Source organism: Diceros bicornis, chromosome 20 (genome assembly GCF_020826845.1).
Source record: "Diceros bicornis minor isolate mBicDic1 chromosome 20, mDicBic1.mat.cur, whole genome shotgun sequence".
NCBI lineage: Eukaryota > Metazoa > Chordata > Mammalia > Perissodactyla > Rhinocerotidae > Diceros > Diceros bicornis.
This window is the reverse complement of record NC_080759.1, coordinates 14,014,606-14,041,896: the sequence shown is the minus strand read 5'-3', so window position 1 is coordinate 14,041,896 and position 27,291 is coordinate 14,014,606. Positions and strand designations below refer to the sequence as shown.

Below are 27,291 nucleotides of genomic sequence, written 5' to 3'. Positions count from 1 at the left end.
CGAAAGAGGAAAGCTTTTGGAGTTTGGAAGATGGCGGCACAGGAGGATCCTGAGCTTGCCTCCTCCCAGAGACACAGCAAACCTGCAGCTACCTGTGAAACAATTTCCTCTGAGAAAGATCTGGAAACAGGATGAAAAGAACCTCCACGACAAGGGACGACACAGAGAAGGGTGAAAGAGGCAGAGATACAGTCTTGTTGAGGGAAAAACCACACCCTAGCTGCAGTGCTTCACAGCTGAGAGAGATCTCTAAGGTACGGAGCTTTTCTTGGAGGAGTGGGGGATTCGAGTCCCACATTAGGTACCCCAGCCCTTAGATTCAGCGTGAGAGAGATGAGATCCCAAAACACCTGGGTTTGAAAACCAACAGGGAATATGCCCAGGAAAACTGTAGAACTTCAGGGAAAGGAAAACCTGCTCTTAAAGGGCCCACACACAGACTCACTTGACTCAAAAACCAGCACAAAAACACCAGTTAGAAAAGCACGTCCATTGGTGAAAGAGACTCACTTATCAAACTCAGAGCATATCCCAGAGAGGCAGGAGGCAGCAGGCAGCTGGGCTGACCCTCCAAAGGACTGAGACACTGGTGGCAGCTATTATTGTGACCTAGTTCAGCTGTGCTGACAGACACCAGCAGGCGCCATTTAGAATCCTCCCTCCAGCCTGTTATCACAGGGGCCTGCCCCTCCCACTGGAGCACCTGAGGCAATCAACACAGCCAGGCAATGCAGGCAGCCCGTCCCAGGGACTGGCCCCACCCGACAGAAAGCCCTCAGCTGACTTGCCACTCCCTCGCAAAGAGCCACGTAGGGGATCTGCTTCACTTACCAATGTGCCTGAAATGGTTGCATGCCCCTGGCCACACAGCCAGCTCTGTGGTGGGGAGGCCTGCCCTGCCTAAGAGCTAGCTAGCAAAAGTCATGCACCAGGCAGCCAGCCTCACCAGAAGTCTTCCCCACCTACCAGCACACCTGAGGCCACCAAGCATGCAGCCAGCCACACGGAGAGCCCGAAGCAGTTGTGTGCCCCTGGGCCTAGCAGCCAGCCACACTGGGGGCCTGACTCGCTCACTAGAGACCTGCAGTACTTGTGCACTACCAGACCTCGCAGCCAGCCACACCAGGGGCTTGCTGCACCCGATAAGGTGCCTGTAGCAGCTGCATGTGGCTGGGCCTCACTACCAGATGGCCTGGGAGCCAGCCCACCCTACCCACATGCCCACAGCAATAGGAGTCCTTCCACAATGGAAGGGCACATGCAGCCCACACAGGGGACGCCCCTGGAGCATTTGGCATGGGTGATGAGAGCAGAGAATACTCCTGGGCTCCATAAGACATCTCCAGTGTAAGGTCACATTTCCAAGATTGGGAGATGTAGCTGATCTACCTAATACATAGAAATAAGCACAGAGGAGTAGGCAAAATGAGGAGACAAAGGAATATGTCCCAAATTAAAGAACAGGACAAATCCTCAGAAAAAGGAGTAAATGAAATAGAAATAAAACAATCTACCTGATAAAGAGTACAAATTAATGATCATAAGGATGCTAACTGAACTGGAGAGAAGAATAGATGAACACAATGAGAACTTCAACAAAGAATTAGAAAATATAAAAAAGGACTAATCAGAACTGAAGAATACAATAATAGAACTGAAAAATTCCCAGAATGGATTAGCAATCTGGACAACAGAGTAGAGGAAATCACTCAAACTGAACAGAAAAAAAAATTAAAAAGAATGAGGATAATCTAGGGAACGTCTGGGACAACATCAAGTGTACTAACACCTGCATTATATTTTTATCTCAGAAGGAGAAGAGAGAGACAAAGGGACAGAGAAAACTTATTTGAAGAAATAATAGCTGAAAACTTCCCTAACCTGGGGAAGGAAACAGACATCCAGGTACAGGAGGCACAGAGAGTACCAAACAAGATGAACCCAAAGAGGCCCACACCAAGACATGTTATAATTCAAATGTTGAGAATTAAAGAGTGAATCCTAAAAGTAGCAAGAGAAAAGCAACAAGTTACACATAAAGGAACCTCCATAAGGCTATCAGCTGACTTTTCAGCAGAAACTTTACAGGCTAGAAGGGAGTGGGATGATATATTCAAAGTACTGAAAGGGAAAAACCTACAACCAAGAACTCTACCTAGCAAGGTTATCATTCAGAATGGAAGGAGAAATAAAGAGTTTTCCAGACAAGAAAAAACTAAGGGAGTTCATCACCACTAAACTGGCCTTACAAGAAATGTAAAAGAGACTTCTTTAAGTGAAAAAGAAAATGCCACAATTAGGAATAAGAAAATTATCAAAGAAAAAATATCAACTGGTAAAGGCAAACAACCACCTATAAAACCAGTATGAAGGTCAAAAGACAAAAGTACTGAAATTGTCAATATCTATGATAAGAGGTTAAGGGATACACAGAATTAAAAGAGGTAAAATATGATGTCAAAGACATAAAATGCAGGGGGAGAGTAAAAGTATAGGGCTTTTAGTATGAGGTTGAACTTAAGAGACTATCAACTTAATATAGATTGCTACTTACATAGGTTATTATATATGAACTTCATGGTAATCACAAACCAAAAACCTATAATAATACGTAAAAAGTAAAGAGAAAGGAACCCAAACTTAACACTAAAGAAAGTCATCAAATAACAAGAGAAGAGAGTAAGAAAAGAAGAAAGGAACAGAAAAGAACTACGAAAGCATCCAGAAAAAAAGTAACAAAATGGCAATAAGTAGATACTTATGAATAGTTACTTTAAATGTAAATTGATTAAATGCCCCAGTCAAAAGACACAGGGTGCCTGAATGGATTAAATAAAATACAAGACCCGTATATATGCTGCATACAAGAGATGTGCTTTGGACCTAAAGACACAAACTGAAAGTGAAGGGATGGAGAAACTTATTCCATGCAAATGGAATCAGAAAGGAAGCTAAGGTAGCATTATGTATATCAGACAAAATAGACTTAAAACAAAAACTGTAATAAGAGACAAAGGACATTACATGATAATAAAAGAAACAATCCAACAAGAGGATATAACAGTTGTAAATATCTATACATCCAATATAGGCACACCTAAATATATAAAATAGACATAAAAGGAGAAATTGACTGTAACACAATAATAGTAGGGTGCTTTAACACCCCACTTCCATCAATGGATAGATCATCCAGACAGATCAATAAGGAACTATTGGCCTTAAATGACACATTAGACCAGATGGACTTAATAGATATATACAGAACATTCCATCCAAAAACTGCAGGATGTGCGTTCTTTTCGAAAGCACAGGGAACATTCTCCAGTATAGATCAGATATTAGGCCTTAAAACAAGTCTCAATAAATTTAGGAAGATTGAAATAATATCAAACATCCTTTCCAAACACAACAGTATGAAACTAGAAATCAACGAGAAGAAGAAAACTGGAAAAGTCACAAATATGTGGAGGTTAAACATAATGCTTCTGAACAATTACTGGGTCAGTGAATAAATCAAAAAATAAATTAAAAAATACCTGTTGACAAACAAAAATGAAAATACAGTGTACTAAAATCTGTGGGATACAGGAAAAGCAGTACTAAGAGGGAAGTTTATAGTAATACAGACCTACCTCAAGAGACAAGAAAAATCTCAAACAATCTAACATTACACCTATAGGAACTAGAAAAAGAATATACAAATGCCAAAATCAGTAGAAGGAAGGATATAATAAAAATCAGAGCAGACATGAATGAAGTGGAGGCTAAAAAGTCAATAGAAAAAATCAGTGAAACAAAGAGCTGGTTCTTTGAAAAGATAAACAAAATTGACAAACTGTTGGATAGACTCACTAAGAAAAAAAGAGGGAAGACTCACATAAATAAAATCAGAAATGAAAGAGTAGAAATTACAATGGATACCACAGAAATACAAGGGATTATAAGAAATACTATGAAAAGCTATATGCCAACAAACTGGATAACCTAGAAGAAATAAATAAATTTTTACAATCATACAGCTTTCTAAAACTGAACCAAGAAGAAACAGAGAATCTGAATAGACTGGTCACTAGTAAGGAGATTGAAACAGTGATCAAAAACCTCCCAGAAGACAAAAGTCCAGGACCAGACAGCTTCCCAGGTGAATTCTACCAAACTTTCAAAGAAGATTTAATAACTATTCTTCTCTAACTCTTCCAAAAAATTAAAGAGGAGGGGACACTTCCTGACTCATTTTATGAAGCCTGCATTACCCCAATACCAGAAAAGGACAACACAAAAAAAGATTACAGACCAATATCTCTGATGAACATAGATGCAAAAATACCCAACAAAATTTTAGCGAATTGAATATAACACTACATTAAAACAATCATTCACCATGATCAAGTGAGATTTATTCCAGGGATGCAAGGATGGTTCCAATCAGTATGATACATGACATTAACAAAATGAATAAAAATCACATGATCATTTCAATAGATGCAGAGAAAGAATTCCACAAGGTTCAGCATCCATTTATGATAAAAACTCTGAATAAAATGGGTATAAAGGGAAAGTACCTCAACATCATAAAGCCCATATATGACAAACCCACAGCTAAAATCATACTCAATGGTGAAATACTGAAAGCTGTCCCTCTAAGAACAGGAACAAGACAAGGATGCCCACTTTCGCCACTCTTATTCAACATAGTATTGAAAGTCCTAGCCAGAGCAATTAGGGAAGAAAAAAGAAAGAAAGGGTATCCACATTGGAAAGGAAGAAGTAAAACTGTCACTATTTGCAGATGATGTGATTTTATAGATAGAAAACCCTAAAGAATCCACCAAAAATCTATTAGAAATAATAAACGAATGCAGTAAAGTTGCACGGTACAAAATCAACATACAAAAATCAGTTGTGTTTATATACACTAACAATGTAATAGCAGAAAGACAAATCAAGAGTATAATCTTGGGGCCGGCTCCGTGGCTTGGTGGTTAAGTGCGCGCGCTCCGCTGCTGGCGGCCCGGGTTCGGATCCCAGGCGCGTACCGACGCACCGCTTCTCCAGCCATGCTGAGGCCGCGTCCCACATACAGCAACTAGAGGGATGTGCAGCTATGACATACAACTATCTACTGGGGCTTTGGGGGGAAAAAAAAATATATAAATAAATAAATAAAAAGAGAGTGTATCCTTTAAAAAAAAAGAGTATAATCTTGTTTATAATTGCAATGAAAAGAATAAAATACTTAGGAATAAATTTAACTAAGGAGGTGAAAGACATATTCACTGAAAACTATGAAACATTGTTGAAAGAAATCAAAGAAGATGCAAAGAAATGGTAAGATACTTCGTGCTCATCAATTGGAAAAATTAACATAGTTAAAATGTCCGTACTGCCTAAAGCAATGTGCAGATTCATTGCAATCCCTGTGAGTCTCAATGACATTTTTCACAGAAATAGAGCAAAGAACCCTAAAATTATGCGGAATAAGAAAAGACTCCAAATAGCCAAAGGAATCCTGAGAAGAAAGAACAAAGCTGGAGGCATCACACTCCCTCATTTCCAAGTATACTGCAAAATTGAAATAATCAAAACAGTGTGGTACTGGCAGAAAAACAGACACACAGATCAATGGAACAGAATTGAGAGCTCAGATATAAACCCACATGGGCTTTATGGACAGCAAAATTTTTTTTTTAACAGGTTTCATTTACACTATTGATTTTTTTTTAATTGATGTCTTAATAGTTTATAACATTGTGAAATTTTGGTTGTAGATTATTATTTGTCAATCATCATATACATGTCTCCCCTCACCCCTTGTGCTCACCTTGCCCCTGGTAACCACTATACAGCTTTCTCTGTATGGGCAGGTAATTTTTGACAAAGGAGCCAAAAACCTACAATGGAGAAAGCAAAGTCTCTTCAATAAATGGCACTGGGAAAACTGGACAGCCACATGCAAAAGAGTGAAAATAGAGCACTATCTTACACTATACACAAAAATTAACTCAAAATGGATTAAAGACTTGAATATAAGACCAGAAACCATAAAAGTCCTAGAAGAAGACATAGGCAATACGCTCTTTGACATAGGTCTTAGCAGTATCTTTTTTAATACCATGTCTCCTAAGGCAGAGGAAATAAAAGAAAAAATAAATGGATGTGACTATATCAAACTAAAAAGCTTTTGCATGGCAAAAGAAACCATCAGCAAAACAAAAAGCCTACCAATTGGGAAAAGGTATTTGCAAATCATATATCTGATAAGGGGTTAATATCCAAAATATATAAAGAACTCATACAAGTCAACAAGAAAAAAATGTGATTAAAAAGTGGGCAGAGAATATGAATAGATATTTTTCCAAAGAAGATATACAGATGCCAACAGGCACATGAGAAAAGATGTTCAACTTCACTAATTATTAGAGAAATGCAAATCAAAACCACAATGATATATCACCTCATGCCTGTCATAATGTCTATTATTAAAAATAGACATTACACCACTGGCCCGGTGGCATAGTGGTTAAGTGCTCATGCTCCACTTTGGTGGCCCGGGGTTTGCAGGTTCGGATCCTGGGCACACACCAACGCACCGCTTGTCAAGCCATGCTGTGGCGGTGTCCCATATAAAGTGGAGGAAGATGGGCACAGATATTAGCCCAGGGCCAGTCTTCCTCAGCAAAAAGAGGAGGATTGGTGACAGATGTTAGCTCAGGGTTGATCTCCCTCACAAAATAAATAAATAAATAAAAAATAAACAGACTAGAAATAACAAGTGTTTGAGAGGATATGGAGAAAAGGGAACCCTCACACACTGCTGATGGGAATGTAAACTGGTGTAGCCACTATGGAAAACAGTATGGAGATTCCTCAAAAAATTAGAAATAGAACTACCACATGATCCAGCTATTCCACTTCTGGGTATTTATCCAAAGAACACAAAAACACTAATTCGAAAAGGTTCATGCACCCTTATGTTCATTGCAGCATTATTTACAATAGCCAAGACTTGGAAACAACTTAAGTGCCTCTCAGTGGATGAATGGATAGAGAAGATGTGGTATATATACACGATGGAATACTACTTGGCCATAAAAAAAGATGAAATCTTGCCATTTGCAACAATATGGTTGGACCTTGAGGTCCTGTGATGGACCCTGAGGACCTTGAGGATGGACCTGTTATGCTAAGCGAAATAAGTCATATGGATAAAGCCAAATACCATATGAATTCATTCGTCTGTGGAAGATTAAAAACAGCAACAAGCAAACAAGCACATAGACACAAAGAATAGATTAGTGGTTACCAGAGGGGAAGAGGGGAGCAGGGAGGGAGGGCAAAAGGGGTAAAGGGGCACGTTTGTACCCTGATGGATGGCAACTAAACTTTTGGTGGTAAACACAATGTAAGTCTATAAAGAAGTTGAAATATGATGTACACCTGAAATTTAGATTATACACCAATGTTACTTCAATAAAAAAATTTTTTAAAATGGAAAGTTTTTGTTACAGAAACTATCCAGGTATTATTTATAACTTTCTTTCAACTTAAACCAGAATTAATTAATTCCCCACCACTTTCTTACTGAGCTGGAAGAAACTGCATTGAAGAAACTGATGAGTTTCTTAACCCTAGTCAAAATGGCTTTATGTCATCATGTGAATTAATTAGAGTTATGTTTACTTTTACGTACTAACAGTAGATCCTTGTTTAATAGCGGTTGTCAGCTGAGTGTTATTTTGCCTCTCAGGAGACCTACAGCATTGTCTGAGAGCATTTTTTAGTGTTACAAGGCTGAGAAGTGCTACTGGCGTTTAGTGGGTAGGAGCCAAGGATGCTGCTAGACATCCTACAATACTCAGGACAAGTAGTTATATTTCTCTGAACAGTGGGTAGCTGCAGGAGTGTCAATGAAGAAACATTTAAGTGCCGACTGTGTGACACAATAGCAGCCGGGTTGTAGAGGGCCTAGTATGCCATATGGTAAGTGTGGTAGGCAGAATAATCCCTTTCATCTCCCAGAGATGTCCATGTCCTAATCCCTGGACCCTGTGAATATGTTATGTTTCCTGTGACTATGTTTTGTTACATGCCAAAGTGGAATTAAGGTTGCTAATCAGCTGATCCTAAGGGAGATTGTCCAAGTAGGCCAAATGTAATCACAAGAGTCCTTAAAAGTGGAAGAGAGAAGCAGAAGAGAGGGTCAGAATGATGCAGTGTCAGAAGGACTCAACCTGCTGTTGCTTTGAAGATGGAGGAAGAGGGCCTATAGAAGCCGGAAAAGGAAGAAAACAGATTCTCCTCTAGAGCCTTCAGAAAGGAAGGCAGCCCTGTGGACATACCTGGCTTTTAGCCCAGTGAGACTGCTTTCGACTTCTATAGAACTGTAAGATAATAAATTTGTGATAGTTACAGCAGCCGTAGAAAGCTAGGAATTTGAATTTTATTTGATAGGAATAGGGAATCATCAAAAAGTTGTCAAAGAAGTGACATAGTCAGATTTGTGGTATAGAAAAGATTGTTGTACAACCATATTCTACCATGAATTTGCTTATTCATCTGCTATGACTGCATAAATGACAATAGACCATGAATCTTCAGATACCGTTTGAAACTGAATTTTGTAAACCCTAAATTCCAGAAATATTATGTCCTCATTTTCATAGTTCTATCCACATTTCATGGGTAGGAGATTTTGTTCACTAATAACTCTTCTTTTTTCCTTCAAACTAAAGTTGTCTATGTAGGTCTTGACTCATAATTCCTTAGCATATTTTACATATGAATTTTATAGATGTTCATTTTTTTCTTTAAGAAAATGAACATAATGTGACTGATTGTTACACTATAGGCTCTCTTCGTTGTTTCCTTTGTACATGTCTGCAAACTCTAGAGTTATTAACCATGAAGTCGCTCCATTAGTCCTTAGCTTTTATCATCCCTGATAGGCTGCCACATGGGGGCTCACTGCACCAGAAATCCCCATCGATTTTTTTTTTAATTTAAGCAGCTATAGATGCATGTTAACAAGTGGTTTTGTCTTTTGTAAACAAAATTGTGTTCTTTTCAAAAACTCGTAATGCATCCTGTGAGTGTTTTTACCATTTAGTATAAAAAATTTTATTGCACAACTAATTTTCATGTTACCTTAACCCCCTACCCACCATTTTAACGCATTTTGCAAATAAAGACCATGATTTATTTTATCTTTGAATCCCTGTGCTTAAAATAGTACAAAATGGATTCTCAATGACTTTTCATTGAATTAGATGCTAGTGGTAGCAAATTTCTTAAATCCGTTAAGTCAACAGTTAACATGAGCTGTCTACTGGAGATTTGGGTGACCTTTGTTCAGGAAAGATCTGACCTTTGGTAACAGGTGTTGACTGATTACTTTGTAACTGGTTCTAAAACTGCTTATTCTTGTTTCATTGTGAATTTATTCCTTGAACAAAAAACAAGCGTAATTCTCAGGGATCGGTACAAGCTCATTTATCGTCTTAAATCCCAAGGGTAGTGTAGATATTCTCATTGTGATTACTCTATTTTTGTGTGAACTAAATGTTGATAGGCTTAGTTGTCTAAGACTTAAGTAAACTCCAACGATGAAAGGTAAGAGTGGGACAGATATTTTGCAATGCTTGAATTGTATTGTTTTCTAAATACTTGTCATAGTGTTATGTCTTTGTTAATCACAATGCTGTTATTTTTTGAGAGTTTTCCATGTGACTTCCACAGATAATTAAGTAGTGGAGGCCCTGCTGTGGAGTTGTTCCTTTGTTTTGTGCCAAGCCTGCCTACTAAAATAAATACATAGTATAGTTTAAATCATACATGCGATCATTTCAAGTACTCCAGCAAATTTAGGTTAAACAGCCATAGAACAGCATTTCCTTTCCCAGAAATAGAGTTAACTCAGGTCTTAAAATATCCCAATTTCTTTAACAATTTTGCTATATCAGCAGTTGGTCAAGATGGAAAGTTTTTGTTCCCCCATTCATTTCCATCATATTCTGTCATTTTTATAAATTATTGATGGTTTACAAGTTGATGAAATGATAATCTCAGTTTTTGAAATAGATTGAGGGCACTGACTGACTCATTATTAAACTCTCTTGCCTTTTTTGGTTCACTTTCGGCATTTCCTATTTATAGCAGTTACACTTTTAAATCCTTCACCTGATAGCTTGACCATATATAGAGCATTTTATCAAGAAACTTGAGATTCTCATAAGCTTTGCTCCGTGGTCTCACTTCTTGGGCCCACAGAGGCAACTGGAGCAGTAAGGAGCTGTAAGGGAGCGTGTGTTTCCTGTAGATGGCTCACAGGGGTGATGTTTGGGTTCGTCACTCCCTTTAATAAGATGATGGCAGAAATAAATGATATTCAGAAAGCTCAGGTAGCATATCCAAAGATGACATTTAGAGTGCAAAGAGAAATCTCATCTGACTTTTCCTTGCTGTTTCTCTTTATTCTCTTTCCATTCTCTGTATCACCTGGAAACTGCATATAATTGGATCAGTGTCTTATGGCACATATTAGGTCTATAATATATTCTCTCATAGAATGGACAAACATGAATATTAATAATATTTCTGAGAAGGAAGTAGTAGAATCAAAGGCATTGCTGAGTAGTAGCATGTTTAGATATCTAGCAGGTGGTTGTTTTCTAATTTACTAACATTGATAGCACACCCGTAAATATCCTATTATACTTTGTTATATAGTCGTTTTACTTTGATGATGATATGAATGGAAGGAAGACATCTTTCTTTTATGTATTAATTTAGTTATTTATTAAAACTGATTTTTTTTCATGTAAAGAGATAACTCCATTGCTGGAAATTGAATGGAGATTGTTCTTAATTTACTGCTAAAATTGGTTTATAGTAGAAATGCTTATATAAAACATATAAATGGTCATTTCAAAAGGCAGCCTATCTTTATAGGATTTTTAAAATGCACCTATGATCATAACATTTTTATTGGTGTAAAATTTATCCTATTTTCCTACACATTTCCATTTTATGGTATCACATCATCCCCATGGCCTTCTGAGTAAGCTGATGTAAGATAGCCTATGGTAGTCTTGCGATCCTATATGTTTAGTTGAACCTAAGATGATCTCCTAGTGGGTGTGTGGTGACAAATCAGAGTAATATAGTCAATAAACTTATTTTAGTAGCTATAAATGAAAATTCTACACTGTAAATAGAACATACATTTTTTAAATGTTCACAAAACATTTAAAAACTGAGCATTTTCTGGGTTTACAAAGAAAACCTCTAATTTCTCAGAGTAGAAATAGTATAGGTCATATTCTCTAACTACAATGAAGTAAAACCAGAAATTAAACAAGGTTGAGAAAAATATTGGTCATGTAAAGTTTTTTTTTTTTTTAATAATTTCTTTAAATTTATTTAATTTATTTATTTTTGTGTGTGAGGAAGATCAGCCCTGAGCTAACATCCATGCTAATCTTCCTCTTTTTGCTGAGGAAGACCGGCTCTGAGCTAACATCTATTGCCAATCCTCCTCCTTTTTTTTTCCCCCAAAGCCCCAGTAGATAGTTGTATGTCATAGCTGCACATCCTTCTAGTTGCTGTATGTGGGACGCAGCCTCAGCATGGCCGGAGAAGCGGTGCGTCGGTGCGCGCCCGGGATCTGAACCCGGGCCGCCAGTAGCGGAGCGCTCGCACTTAACCACTAAACCACGGGGCCGGCCCATGTAAAGTTTTTAAAACAGTATTTTAAAGAGGAAGTTTGTAATTTTGTATTAGGTGACATACTACATTGAGATTATTACACATAAAAACATGAGTACAACTAAATTATTCATAGCCTTAAGTGATTTTATTATCAAGAAAGAAGGAAAATTAATGAACTCAGAACTCATTTCAAGATGTGAGTAAAAGAAAAAAAAAGTCAACCTTAGGAAACCTAGAATGCCATGTGGTGATTCTGCAAGATACTAAGTATGTATATTCCAATTATGCATTCTGGAACTGGGAAATACCCACAGGATGGGCAACCCACTGGGCCCACTGTGAGATGGACCTGAGCTAAAACGCCATTGCTTACCTGACCTCCATAAGCCCCTACTCTGGTCGGCCACTATCAAGGGGTGGGGAATGAATATAAATGTTCAATATTAGGGATGAGGACACATAGAATATAACTTCAGGGATTATGCATGTAAATTTTGGCTAATCAATGGGAAATCTTGTCAGAATGGATAATTTTTTAATGTGCAGTACCAAAAAATAAAAAAAATAAAAACTAACTTAGGTCCAGGTAGAAATAGATTTATAACCATGGAAGAAATGTTTTAAATTGCCTCCCCACTTCTCCAAAAAAAAACCTCCCTCAGTAATGTTTCTTATTTGCTCATTTTACAAGCAGTTTACTAGAATGTACTATAAATTTTTTTAAAAATATTAGTTTAATGTATTTTACTAATGACATCCTTTCGGCAGCACCTTGTCTTCCCTCTCTCCTTTATTACTTCTTTCTTCTCCCTTTTTTTCCTTAATTCCTTCCTTTATTCCCTCCTTTCATACTATCAAATTTCTTTTTTAATTTTTTGTTTATTGCAGTAACATTGGTTTATAACATTGTATAAATTTCAGGTGTACATCATTATACTTCTATTTCTGCATAGATTACATCATGTTCACCACCCAAATACTAATTACAACCCATCACCAAACACTTGTGCCGAATTATCCCTTTCGCCCTCCTCCCTCCCCCCTTTCCCTCTGGTAACCACCAATCCAATCTCTGTCTCTATGTGTTTGTTTATTGTTGTTATTATCTACTACTTAATGAAGGAAATCATACGGTATTTGACCTTCTCCCTCTGACTTATTTCACTTTGCATTATACCCTCAGTGTCCATCCATGTTGTCACAAATGCCTGGATTTCATCGTTTCTTATGGCTGAGTAGTATCCCATTGTGTATATATACCACATCTTCTTTATCCATTCGTCCCTTGATGGGCACTTAGGTTGCTTCCAAGTCTTGGCTATTGTGAATAACACTGCAGTGAACACAGGGGTGCATGTACCTTTACAAACTGGTGTTTTCAAGTTCTTTGGATAAATACCCAGCAGTGGAATAGCTGGATCATATGGTAGTTCTATCCTTGATTTTTTGAGGCATCTCCATACTGTTTTCCATAGTGGCTGCAATAGTTTGCACTCTCACCAGCAGTGTATGAGAGTTCCCTTCTTTCCACATCCTCTCCAACACATGTTGTTTCCTGTCTTGTTAATTATAGCCATTCCAACGGGCGTGAGGTGATATCTCATTGTAGTTTTGACTTGCATTTCCCTGATCATGCTATCAAATTTTAAGGAACAGATAATGCTATGCTAGCTCACCTATTCTAGAAGCTAGAAAACTGTGGGGATTGTCAGAAAAAGAATAAAAAAGAAAATAGTAAATTTTTTTATTTATAAAAATAGATGCAAAAAATATAAATTACTATTAGCAAATTAAATTCAGCATTTATTCCTGGTAAAATTTCTTATTGAAATAGGAGTAGAATAACATGCCTTTAAGATGATTAAAAAAATAGCTATTTGAAACTAAGCACAAACATACCACTAGATAGTGAATGAACTGAATGCCAGAGAATGCCATCTTCTCTAACAGACCCCTGGAGTCTCAGCTTAATGTTAATAGTTTATTTCTTACTCAGGGAAAGGACAAAAAGGAGACGGTTAGGAGTGGGTGTGTAATTCACACAGTCATTCAGGGATGATCCAGATGTATTGAGATGCTGCCATCTTGGCTTCTGTCTAGTTGGAAGACGGGAAAAAGAATGCATAGGAGTGGTTGAAGAGTCAGACTGGGCAATGACACATCTTTTCTGCTCACGTTCCATTGCCAGGGAATGTGGTCTATCTGTGTACCTAGGAAGAAAAGTAAGATTTGATAATAGTGTGTCACATCTGAGTTTCGAGCCAATGTGATGAGAAGAAACAGCAAGAGTGCAAGCGAGTGAGCGCAGGTTTAAGTATTGGCAAAGAAAAGGAAAAAGTCATTAGTCATTGAAATGATCGTTTAAGCCAGAAAAGTCCAAGAAAATCAACAGGTCACTTATGAAGAGAGTTTAATAAAGTGACCAATTAAATGATTTATATACAAATGTATGTTGCTGTTACATGCCAGCAATAACCAGTTAGGAAAAGCAGGCAAAATAAAGGTCCCTTACAGATTTCGGTTTTATTTACTCTGTGATTTGGGGAATCCTTTGGAATTCTGGAGTCAGAAACCAAAATCAAAAGGGCATTCAACTTTTGGATGGTAGAGGAGTCAGACAATGAAAAGAAGAAAGACGAACATACCTAGTTTGCATACAGTAAAGTTAAAGAAACTCAAAAGTGCCTCAATGAGACTAAAAGAGAAAGGAAGCCCTGAAGAGTTTCTGGAAGTTGTTGGTGGTAAATGGAAATTAAGTTTATAGGGCTTAGAATTACTAGTTTAAGGAGTTTTTTTAAAATGCCATATGTTTTATTTACAAGCATACCTGGTTTTATTGCACTTCACTTGATTGCACTTAACAGAAAATTGCATTTTTTACAAATTGAAGGTATGTGGCAACTTGGTGTTGAATAAGTCTATTAGCACCATATTTTCAACAGCATTTGCTCACTTCCTGCCTGTGTGTCACATTTTGGTAATTCTCACAATATTTCAAACTTTTTCATTATTATTGTATTGGTTATGGTGATCTGTGATCAGTGACCTTTCATGTTACTCTTGTAATTATTTGGGGGTACCACAAACCATGCCCATATAAGATGGTGAACTTAATTGATTATGTTATGTGTGTTCTGACTGCTCCTCTGACCAGCCATTGCTCGATCTCTCTCCCTTTTCTCAGGCCTCCTATCCCATGGGACACAACAATATTGAAATAAGGCCAGTTAATAACCCTACAGTGGCCTCTAAGTGTTTAAGTGAAAGGAAGAGTCTCGTGTCTGTCACTTTAAATCAAGACCTAGAAATGATTAAGCTTAGTGAGTAACACGTGTTGAAAGCCGCGATAGACTGAAAGCTAGGCCGCTTGCCCTAAACAGCTGAGTTGTGAATGCAGAGGAAAAGTTCTTAAAGGAAATCAAAAGTGCTACTCCAGTGAACACACAAATGATAAGCAAAACAGCCTTATTGCTGATTTGGAGAAAGTTTTAGTGGTCTGGATAGAAGATCAAACCAGCCACAACAGTCCCTTAAGCCAAAGCCTAATCCAGAGCAAGGGCCTAACTCCCTTCAATTCTGTGAAGGCTGCGAGAGGTGAGGAAGCTACAGAAGAAAAGTTTGAAGGTGGCAGAGGTTGGTTTATGAGGTTTAAGGAAAGAAGCCGTCTCCATAACATAAAAATGCAAGGTGAAGCAGCAAGTGCTGATGTAGAAGCTGCAGCAAATTATCCAGAAGAGCCAGCTAAGATAATTAATGAAGGCGACTACACTGAACAACAGATTTTCAATTTTTATATTGGAAAGTCCCATCTGGGACTTTCAAAGCTAGAGAGCAGAAGTCAGTGCCTGGCTTCAAAGCTTCAAAAGATAGGCTGATTCTCTTGTTAGGCGCTAATGCAGCTAGTGACTTTAAGTTGAAGCCAGTGCTCCTTTACCATTCCAAAACTCCTAAGGCCCTTAAGCATTGTGCAAAATCTGTCTGTGCTCTGTAAATGGAACAACAAAGCCTGGATGACAGCACATCTGTTTACAACATGGTTTACTGAATATTTTAAGCCCACTGTTGAGACCTACTGCTCAGAAAAAAAGATTCCTTTCAAAGTATTATTGCTCATTGACAATGCGCCTGGTCACCCAATATGGCTTTACAAAATATGTTTCTTAAATAATAAGACTTGAAAGTCGATGTTCTGTTGTGGAGGGTTCCATTTCCTCCTTAGGATTCCTTATTGTGAGTTTGAAATGAAATGATATATGTGAAGGGCCTAGCCTGTGTCTAGCACATGCCTTGCTTATTGTTGGAGTTTAGTAAATGTAGATATAATATTTTGATTCCTGTTTAAGTGCTCTGATGAAGAACATTCCATACTGAAACAAATGTGAAGAAATAAGCATACGTTCTATTGCTCCGATCTGGACTTGAAATAATTACTTTGACTCATTGCTTATATTGTGCATTTCTCTCAAGCTTACTTTGCAAAGATTTAAAACACCTTACAATGAAAGGCATAACTAGAATACAACTGAAACTAGAGCAAAAATACCAAGTAGTAATGGTCTAGGACTGATGGAGAGAAAAATAATTATATCAGAAAACCTAGGTTACAAGTTAATTGCTAAATTGGAATTTCACTTTTTGTCACTGAGACACGTGTATGTGCTGTTATTTTTCTTTTTTATTAAGTGGATTTTTTGCCAAGTTGAAAGTCTCTGAGGACATCAGAAGCTAGAAGTAAGAGGGGTATTCTTTTTTTTTTTTTTTTTTTTCCTTTTTTTGCAGGGAAAGGTTCGCCCTAAGCTAACACCTGTTGCCAGTCTTCCTCCTTCCCCCTGACCCCCCACCCCCAGTAAGTACATGGTTGTGTATAGTTGTTAGTTCTTCTGGTTCTTCTATGTGAGCCACCACCACAGCATGGCTACTGACAGAGGAGTGGTGTGGTTCCACGCCTGGTAACCAAACCCGGGCCACCAAAGCGGAACGCGCTGAACTTTAACTGCTAGGCAGTTGCCTGGCTCTATGCTGTCATTTTCCTCTCATGAAGTCTGGATCCCAGTCTTTCTAGACATAGCAGTGTAAAATAGCTTGTTCAGTTACCAGCTCAGCAGTTAGAAATTGTAGTCTAAATTCCTCAAAAGACAGCTGTGACAGTGATGATAAAAACCTCAAGTGGCTCCCTTGGAGTCTGGGTTTCACATTGGGTGTAATTAGTGACTAAATTTGCATTGCCGAGCCCTGCTGATGATGTGGGTTCTGGTTGGCATTGGCAGGACTACAAACTCTTTGTTAAGCTACCAAATTGGGAGAGTTTATATCCAAAGATTTTAGGAACTTAAATGTTTTAGATATATTTTAGAAATTGACAGTTACCTACAGTGAAACAATTGGAGGTCAAAAAAGATGGGAATTTTAAACCAAAGATATTTTAATCAAACTAAGGAATTTTGAAGACCACATGGTTAAATACATTGTTGTAGGCAAATTTTCCTTGAGGATTTTTGATCTTTTGCATAGCTAGTGTATTTATATGTAATCTACTAGGTTTCATGGAAAGTATATTATTATTCTTACAAAGATCTTCTGTATTTTTCTAGGGTAGGAAACTTTTTCTCTTTAGCAAAATTCTATCTGAAATAACTTTATAGTATATAACTTCTGAAAAATTATATAGGGTATGTGGAGGCTTAAAAAGTGAACAATGGGGGCCCGGCCCCGTGGACAAGTGGTTAGAGTTCCATGTGCTCCACTTTGGCAGCCTGGGTTTGTGGTTTTGGGTCCTGGGCATGGACCTGCTCCACTCGCTGGCCATGCTGTGGAGGTATCCCACATGCAAAAAGATGAAGGAAGATTGGCACGGATGTTAGCTCAGGGCTAATGTTCCCCAAGCAAAAAAAGAGGAGGATTGGCAACAGATGTTAGCTCAGGGTGGATCTTCCTCAGAAAAAAAAAAAAAAGTGAACAACAATATGCTACATAATCTAAGAAAAATTCAGAAAGATTCAGCTTCGCCAAATTCCTGCTGGGTGAAATTGCTGATAAATGCAGTGAAATATTTTTTAGTTTTGAGGAATAAAAATCTCAAAGAACAAGAAATATACATCCTGGTAAGTAGCACCACAGGAGCTAAAATGGGTTGAAGCATATGTCAGAAGGCTATAATTACCAACAGAGGGACCTAATATACAGTTCAGCCAGAACCGTTCTGTCTTAGAGTAATGATTTCAAAATCAAGGAATACCAAACTACTTGCTTGTTAAGATCCAGTGTATGGACTTTGAAGTAAGTCAGGCTGTTAGTACTTTATTTGTCTGGCATTGCCCTAAGTCAGGAATTCTGGGAAATTATCTTCTGGTAATAACCTGTTGTAAGGTTCCTAATTTTATCTTAACAGAAGTATTTCTTATATGATCATATACTTCCTTGAAAGGCAGGAATGGGAGTTAGGCATATGGAAGTAATGGAAACAGAACAAAACCAGGAATTTGGAAGTCTATGTTCTAGTTCTACTGATGTCATTAATTTTAGAAAAGTCAACCTTTGGTGTCACTCAAAGCCTAGGGATACCAGTTGTTCTGATTTCGAAAATGAACTTGCCAGCCTTGCTGCTTAGACATTCTGTAATTGAACAGTTGTGTAAGCTGGTTGAGGTGTCTAGAGCAGCTTGTTCCCACATCAAATGGCCACAGAGGGATGTACTTTTTCAGTTTCTAGTTCTGTGTTTTTAAATAACTTTAAAAATTTTGTTTGATGTAGTCTCTCTTGTCTATTTTTGCTTTTGTTGCCTATGCTTTTGGTGTCATATCCGTGAAATCATTGCCAAGGCCAACGTCATGAAGTTTTTCCCTTGTGTTTTCTTCTAGGAATTTTACAGTTTGAGGTCTTATGTTTAAGTCTTTAAGTGGTTTTGAGTTAATTTTTGTGTATGGTGTAAAAGCAGGGTTTCACTGTTTTGCATGTGGATATCCAGTTTTCCCAGCACCATCTGTTGAAGAGACTGTCCTTTCCCCATTGTCTGTTCTTGGCTCCGTTGTTGAAGATGAGTTGACTGTATGTGTGTGGATTTATTTCTGGGCTCTCTATTCTGTTCCATTGCTCTTTATATTCAACATAGTACTGGAAATCCTAGTCAGAGCAATTAGGCGAGAAAAAGAAATAAAGTGCATCCAAATCAGAAAGATAGAAGTAGTCTCTGTTTGCAGATGACATGATATTATATATAGAACACCCTAGAGACTTCATTTAAAAAACTGCTTGAACTAATAAACAAATTCAGTAAAATTGCAGGATAAAAAATCAAAATATAGGGGCCAGCCCAATGGTGTGGTGGTTAAGTTTGGTATGCTCCACTTGGGCGGTCCAGGTTCACGAATTCGGATCCCATGTGTGGACCTATAACACTTGTCAGCCATGCTGTGGTGGCGACCCACATACAAAATGGAGGAAGATTAGCACAGATGTTAGCTCAGGGCATATCTTCCTCAGCAAAAACAAAAACAAAAAACATCAACATACAAAAATCAACTGTGTTTGTGTAAACTAATAACAAACTTTCTGAAAAGGAAATTAAGAAAACAGGCCTATTTACAATAGTATCAAAAAGAATAAAATAACTCAGTCATAAACTTAACTAAGGAAGTGAAAGACTTGTACACTGAAAACTACAAAACATTGATGAAAGAAATTAAAGAAGACGCAAATAGGAAGATATCCGTGTTCATGGACTGGAAGACTTTGTTAAGATGTCCATACTATCCAAGGCAATCTACACATTTAGTGCAGTCCCTATCAAAATCCCAATGGCATTTCTTACAAAAATAGAAAACACAATTCTAAAATTTATATGGAACCACAAAAGACCTTGAATAGCCAAAACGGTCTTGAAAAAGAACAAAGCTGAAGGCATTATGCTTCCTGATTTCAAGACACATTACAAAGCCACAATACTTAAAATAGTATGACAGATAACCTTTTTATTTTGGACTAGTTTTAGGTTTATAGAAAAGTAGCAAAGATATACAGAGTGTTCTCATGTGCCCATTTCCTCTGTCAACATTTTACGTTACCATGGTACATTTATCAAAGCTAAGAAACTAACGTTGATATATTACTATTAACTAAACTCCAGACTTGATTTGGATTTCACCAGTTTTCCACTAATGCTCTTAGTTCCAGGATTCAATCCAGAATACCACACATTGCATTTAGCCCGGATCCATTTTTTAGTCTGTCTCTTGCCATTATTTCCGTACTGTCAACTGAGCCTCAGTATTGCTGCTTTTGTTTTTCCTTCTAGCATGATTATCTCCTTAAATTTCTGCGTCTAAGCAAACCTCATCTAAGCAAAGATAATCATATTTGTTAGAAATGTGTGGAAAAAGAATAATTTCTGATTTTGTAAGATTCTGCTGTGAATAATTTGTTTGAATTTGGGCATACAAGTGCCAGACTGTTTTGATCATTCACTGTTGGAGTTAATCCCTTGCCTCCCAGTGTATTCTTGGTGATGGAGCTTGCCAGACTGCTGACTCTCTGATTTGTGACCTGTTGCTGTCCATGTTGCCCAGTGATAACGTCTTCCAAAACTCGAACATCACAACCAGAATATTAACATTAATAAGGGTCAAGATACAGAACATTTCCATCACCACAGAGACCCCTCATGTTGCCCTTCTATAATTAAACTCACTTCCCCTGCCCCTCACTCCTCCTGTTGGTATTACAAGTGATTTTCTATTGGAACTTGGACATTTTTGGTATTATGTTATGAGACTCTGAATCTTATTTAAATCTTCTGTTTTAGCTGGCTTCCTCTGACACTGCTCTGGAAGGAGAAGTGGGTATGCCACTTTGTTCCTGCCGTGGGTATAGAATGGCCAAGTTCCCCAGTAGGCCTCCACTGATACCTCCTGGGTGAGGAAGGGGAGAGTCCAGGCTCCCCAGGGGTCTCCACAGACACTGTTGGGACATGGGTGGGTCAAATCCTTGTAACAGCTCATCTTGAGTGCAGGTGGGGCCACAGTTTGTTCTGTGGTGTTTGACTGAAATAGACCAATTACTGTCTAAAAGTTTTCGGTCCTGCTGTGTGGTCCTTTTCCTGGTCCTTTGGCTGGAGAGCAGGGTTTTTGTTGGAACTTTTTTTGTCTGTGCTCGTTGGTGTTTTCAGGTTGCTGGCTTCTCTAGCCCCAAATCTGGGATATTTGCAGCAAGAAGAAAGTCAGGGCACTCAACATCGTGTTGTTCCTTGGGTGCTGGGGTCCCTGGTTGGTCTGCCTTCTTCTTGCCACCTTTTAAACTCTTCTTATGTTTGTTTTATATATAATGTCCAAGGTTTTTAATTGTACTGAGCTGAAAGAATTAGAAAAAGTATTTTACTCTGTTATTTTGAAAGTAGACATCTATTTCACATCTACCTTTGCAGTATTTTTTTTCCAAGAGCAGATTTATCTTCCTAATTATAATTTACTTCCTACGTTAGAAAAGTAATTATTTTCTCAAGAACATACCACCTGGTAAACATGGTAGGCATTCTATATTTTTTTCACGTTAAATCAGATAATTAAGTTTATTTTGTTAAGTGGGCCTTATTTGTGTAAAAGTAACTATTAAGTTCTTTGAAAATGCTGTCGGTGACTTCAGTGTCTCTTAATTCTAGTAATTATAGGCACTATTACATTCAGAGAAATGGCATCTGATTTTTAGTGGATGTGCAGCAATGATTCTTCTGTAGAGAATCATTTGGTCAGTCTATTTCATATATTTCTTCAAAAGAAGGTATTGATAGCTATGACTAATGAATGTCTACCACAAGCCAAAATAGACATTTATTTGCTAACGTGGTTTTTTTAACTAAAAAAAGTTTTGTTTTTTTTTTAAGATTTTTTTAAGGTGTGTACTTGGAGATTGTGTATGTCTTCTTCCTTCTCTCCTCCACAACTCTCCTTCCAAAAGAGATTAATGCTTTTAATCTCTGCATGACTGGTCAATACACTTTTAAAAATACTGTACTGATGTCGTGTTATGCCATATCCGGTAGGTTTTAGTATGATGATCTTTTCCTTTTTATTCTGTTAGAAATTAAAGTGTGGAGATGTGATAAGTGAACTGTTTACAGCTTCTTTTAGCGAATTGGAACAGAATTTAAACCACACTCTTAAGCTTCATTTCAGTAGTTGGAATGACTTGAACATGAATTTCAAGCTCAGCTGCTTTTTGCTCATATTGTAGCAGATGGTTTTCGTTACAGATAATTCACAATATTTCAACAATGTCCGCATCCTCTTTGGTAAGAGGTCTATTTCTTAGTAATTAAAATAATATTGAACATTACTGCATGCTGCTTAAGAGCAAATATTTTTAAATGTTCATCTTCCATTTCTATGTATTTTGTAGAATGATAACTTCAGGCTTGTGAGCAAAGGGCTTTATGTTTTCCGTTCTTCCTGGTCTTCTTTCTCCTGTCCGTCTTCCAGGGAAATAACTGTTGAAGTTACCGTGGATTTATCATGTAACTCTCGAATGGTCACATAAGCGGTTTAATTTCAAATTCATGCCACCTATGTCTCTGCCTCTCAGTTATATTTCCCATTCGTGATCATTATTTAAAATCTAGTTACATTGCCCAAACAGCAGATATGATTCAGCTACTTCATCTGCCTAGAAAAAAACTGAGTATCAGTAAGGAAAGAGGAGACTGTCGGTGCAGCCATATTGGGCCCCAAAACTGATGCACTTTATAGCCTTACAGATGTTTAGCTTTATTGATAATGAAAGAAATGTACAGCTTAAAGCAATGGTGTGTTATTTTTCAGTTATTAAATTGTAAAGAATTTAAATAATGGTAATACCAGTTGGTAACAACGTCACAAGCCTAAACTCGTGTATCTTTCAAATTGGTACAAACCAGAGGAAAAACAACTTGATAATGTGTATCAGGAGTTGTAAAATTGTCTGTGCTCTTTAATCTAGTCACTCTTCTGAGATAGATATCTCTTCTGAGATATCCCAAGGAAATAATCTGAAATGCAGAGGAAAGACGGTATATGTAGTAGCGTGGAACAGTGTTTGTGATAGATTATTCAGCAAAATCGTAGTTAAAATTGTATTTAAACTATACCATGTTCACTTCAACATGCCTATAGCAGAAAAAAATTATAAATAGATTCAGAATTCTTAAAGTTAGAGTAGAATTTTTTTGAGATAATATAAATGCAAAAAGCAGTAGTAGTTGTGTCTGTATGTATGTGTATGCATGCCACAGGCACTGAAAGGACAAAAGAGGTCAAAATGTTTTCTTGTTATGTTAATGTTATTATCGTCAGGAAGTGGAATTGTGTGTTATTTTTAATTGTATTTCTTTTGTTTTCCAAATATCCCAATGGGGGAGGGAGAGTACATGCTTGTTTGTTTTAGCTATTCATTTTTACTTATCTTTTTTTTTTTTTTTTAACCAGAAGCATATACTTGAATGTAAATAGCATAGCCATCCAAGGTAGGGCAAGCTGTTGGTCTGTCAGTCCTGAGAGCTTCACCGAGCTGCCACAGGAGAGTACCTAATCTTCCTAAGGAGAACCCCGGACAATTGTGTATAAATGCTCTTCAGCATGTTCTGTTCCTTTTAGGATACTTTCTACCAGGTTTTGATGCTTTTTACATGGATGAGCTTTCACCTGTTGAGAAATCCAGTTAATCAGACAAGTTATGTTCATAAGCCCTAGAGAACTGAGGTTCGACTAATTGACTGAAATTTTCTTGGACAAACTTTTCCACAATGAGGCTGTTTTAGAATCCCTTATAAGAAGGGAGGTGAAAGCAGTTTTGTTGCTGAGGAAGAGATTACGAGAATTTTAGTCACATGTAAGAGGGACATGTTTTGCCTCTTTGACAGTGTGGCTCCTCTCTGTCCCACAGCTGGCCCTGAAGGACCCGGTGCACACGGTGTCACTGCAGCAGTTCATCTACGAGAAGCTGAAGGCTCAGCAAGAGCTGCTGGGAGAGCAAGGCTTCCAGTCCCTCATGGAGACGGTAGACACCGAAATCGTCACCCAGCTGCAGGAGTTCTTGCAGGGCTTCTAAGAGCACGTGCCACGTGACTGCCTCCCCTTTCTGAGACAGTCCAAGGAACCCAGCCTGCCATCTGTGTGTGAGAGCCTGCTGAGACGAAGAAATCCCTTGTATATGAAAATAAAGAAGCCAAGACCACACGTTTTTTACTACAAAATTCAATAAATACATGTAAATCCTGCATAGCTAAAATCACAAACCTATTCCTCAAAAGAATTTAATTTTATTTTTATGAGGGGCCCTGTGTTTACTAGAGATAGATTTGATGGCAATAGCTGCTTAGTTTTCTGTTAAGAGAAGAAACTGTGATTATCTTTTAATCATGTGCTCTTAACACTTGAGAAGATGAAGGTTAATCTTAGCATGTTTTTCTGCAACCAAAATTAAATTTGGCTGCCTTATCCCTTTTTTAAGCTAATGAACCTACAAGTTTGAAAAATGACAAAGCTGTTCAGATGATGCAATTAAAGAAAATTGTGCACTAGGCAAAAATATATAAATAGTGACAAATATACAGTACTGAGATTATCTTGCAAGGGAGTTGCTTTCATCTGACATAGAAAACATGTTTTATCAGACGAATGCTTTTATTTTCATTCTAGTAATTTGATACAGGAATTAGTAAAGGGATTTTTTTTTCTGGTTTTATTTTCAGTAATTACATTTAGTCTTTAAATGCACATTGTAAGGCCTGCAGAAGTGAACCTGTGGTACTGCAGTACCAGATGGGAGACCTCTGGGCATGATTCGGTCCTAGTTCCTTTGTTATTCCCGAAGGCCGGGAGCCCTGCGAGCACCGAGATGGCCCAGGCGCCCACAGAGGCCCTGTGCTCTGACGTGGCTGTGACCAGCTGTTCAGCACTTAGCGGTCTCAGTGCAGGAGTGCATCAGGGCCTCGCTGTGGGTGCACCCCAGAGGGCCCAGTCCCCAGGGTACCAACACTGATGTGACAAGTCTTCCTTTCTTCTTCCTCCAACATGCAGTACCAAAAAAGGGGTAAAAGGAGAAAATAAAGCCTTACTTTGTTTTACTTGCCATTTATTGTAAGGAACCTTTAAAGCATTTTTAAGGAAATATTCAAAAAAACAATGTTGGAAAATGTCTGATCTTTCTATAGAAAGTTGGGTACAGTATGTAACTGCGGGAAACCCACTGCCCCTTTGTAAGCTGTGGAACCCAAAATGTATGGAAATATTTGATGTTTTCAGCAAAAGAAAGAAAATATGGTCCAAATTAAATTTTCCAAAGATACCTCACATTTGACTGATTTGTCTGATTATTTTTCCTGTCCCACAAGAAATGAGTTCCTAAAAATTGCCCAGTGAATTTTAGGGGGAAATTTTCTTTCATCCTCTGGTGTTGGCTCTGTCCTAGTGGGCGGCAGTGCTGCATGTAGCAAATCCTGGTTACCCCTTCAGTTTCTCCTTTCGTTTAAAAACTGCCGCTGCTTTAGAAGACTGAGCTTCTTTAATATGATATTTCTTCATCATTATCAGTCAGTCCTCAAGACTGATCTGAGAAGAAGAATTTCTTTTTGTTGACTTAATTATTTTCCTTTGAGGCACTTATTCCCATTATTCTTGTCAAAATTCTCAAACATGCTCCTGTTCTGGGGTTATAGTAAAATACTCGTCTTTCCAATTCCTGATAGATTTCATTATCGTGTCTCAGAAAATATTACTAAAAGAGCTACCTTGCAAAACAAGTAAAAAACTTAGGGAAAGAGTTTGGTTAATTTTTTAAACTCAAAGCTTAAAATAGGCTTTGTAAATAGCTCAGAAGAAAAAAATCATTTTAGTTTTTAAGTGCTCAATTAAGACATAAAATGTAATTCTAGATTTACAGAATTGTTTAATTCAGCTTTATAGCAAACATATTAAGTTTTAGACAGACAACTCAGCCAGGCCTCTGGTTGAACTGTGGCTCCTGCTACGAGGTAATGATCGTTTCTATTCCACACACAGACTCCTTTTCTGTTTATTTTATATTCGAGACTTTTCCCAACCCTCTGACAAAAGCCCATGTAGCCAACAATAGCATTTTAAAGTTTTTATTATAAGTGGTGTCTCCTTCCTCTCTCTCCTACCAGTCATATTAGAGAAGCCACATCATTACATGATAGAACACTTACTTTTACAATTTCCCTGGCAAAATCCTCACCCCATTCCTTATTCAGTTTATATTTGTTGAGTTCCTGTTTTGTGCCATAGTGCCATGCTAGATTTTGGGGTTAGTACAGGGTACTTACCTCATGAGGTTTTACAGTTCACTGGGAATACAAACTTGCCAACATGATAAAGAAAATAGTGGTTCTAATGGAAGTGTGCCTCTGCCTCTAGGAGCAGCAGGAGTGCAGGGCAAGGAGATGTGTACAAGAGAATGATGCTGGTGCTAAATTGATATCCATTTAAAAACTGCTCTCAAACACCATAGTTTGCTGGGGTTATTTAAAAGAAAATGGCACTGCACTGGACCTGGGAAGCTCTCTGATTCCAGACTCAGAGCTCTGTGAAATTACTCTGACATACAAAATCATCAGTGAGATTTGGAAAATGCTAGAGCTCTGTAGCTTCTCACAACGAATTCCTAATTCCATGAATTCAAACGTAAGGCTCATCTGCTAAGTGCAGTGGTCTTCTACTTCTGTAAACTTTATAAATCCCAAGTGAGTAGAAATTTAAAAGTTCTTGGAGAGCTGATGAAAGGAATATGAGATGTGTCATGAAAAACAAAAATATTTTCTTCCCCCAACTTAAAAAAAAATTTTAGTTTACAGAAGCATTGAAGGAATAATATAATGAGCACTAGTATACTCTTCATCTAGATTCACCAAATTGTTTCATTTTGCCACATTTTCTCTCTCCATATATACATATGTATATACACACACATGCATGTATGTAGTATGTATGTACTTTTGCTGAATCTCTTGAAAGTTATAGACACTACAGAAGTTTTAATACTTTACCCCCAAATACTTCAGCATACCTGTAAGAAGGGCATTTCTCTATATTTCCACTAATACCATTGTACACCTAAGAAAATTAATATTAATGCAATAATATCTAATAAACAGTTCCAATTTTCCCAAGTGCCCCCCAAATGTCTTTTATATGATGCGCATTTGTTTTATGATTCAGAATCCATTTGATGTTTATATATTGCATTTGACTGTTTATTTTTTAAATCTAGAAAAGTCTTTTTTTCACGTCATTGGCTTTTTTGAAGAATCCAAGACAGGTGTCTTGTAGAGTGCCCATTATCGTGCAGTGTTCTAATTGTTTGCTCCTAACTGGATTCAGGTTAACATTTTTGGCAACAGGTCTCCATTGGTAATGTCGCATACTTGCCAGTGCATGACATCAGGAGGCACGTAGTGTCAGGTTGTCTCTCTGTTGATGATGCGACACTGGTTAAGTTGGTCACCACCAGGCCTCTCTATTAGAAAGATAAGTTTTCAAAAAGAACCTGCAAGTCCTAGAAATTTCCACTGGTTTTTTGTTTTCCCCTGAATCAGAGCTCTTA

General features: G+C 37.7%; 1 protein-coding gene across 2 annotated transcripts in view; it reads left to right on the top strand.

Annotated features, from left to right (window-relative positions):
• The window catches only part of IPO11 (importin 11), a 221,535-nt gene extending 196,513 nt beyond the window's left edge, over positions 1–25,022 (top strand). For both annotated transcript variants that reach the window (XM_058564010.1, XM_058564008.1), the window contains one exon: positions 23,614–25,022. In XM_058564010.1, the coding sequence (XP_058419993.1) occupies positions 23,614–23,778 (165 nt within the window). In that variant the 3' untranslated portion in view covers positions 23,779–25,022. The remainder of the gene's footprint in view (positions 1–23,613) is intronic.
• Positions 25,023–27,291: the final 2,269 nt, after the last annotated feature.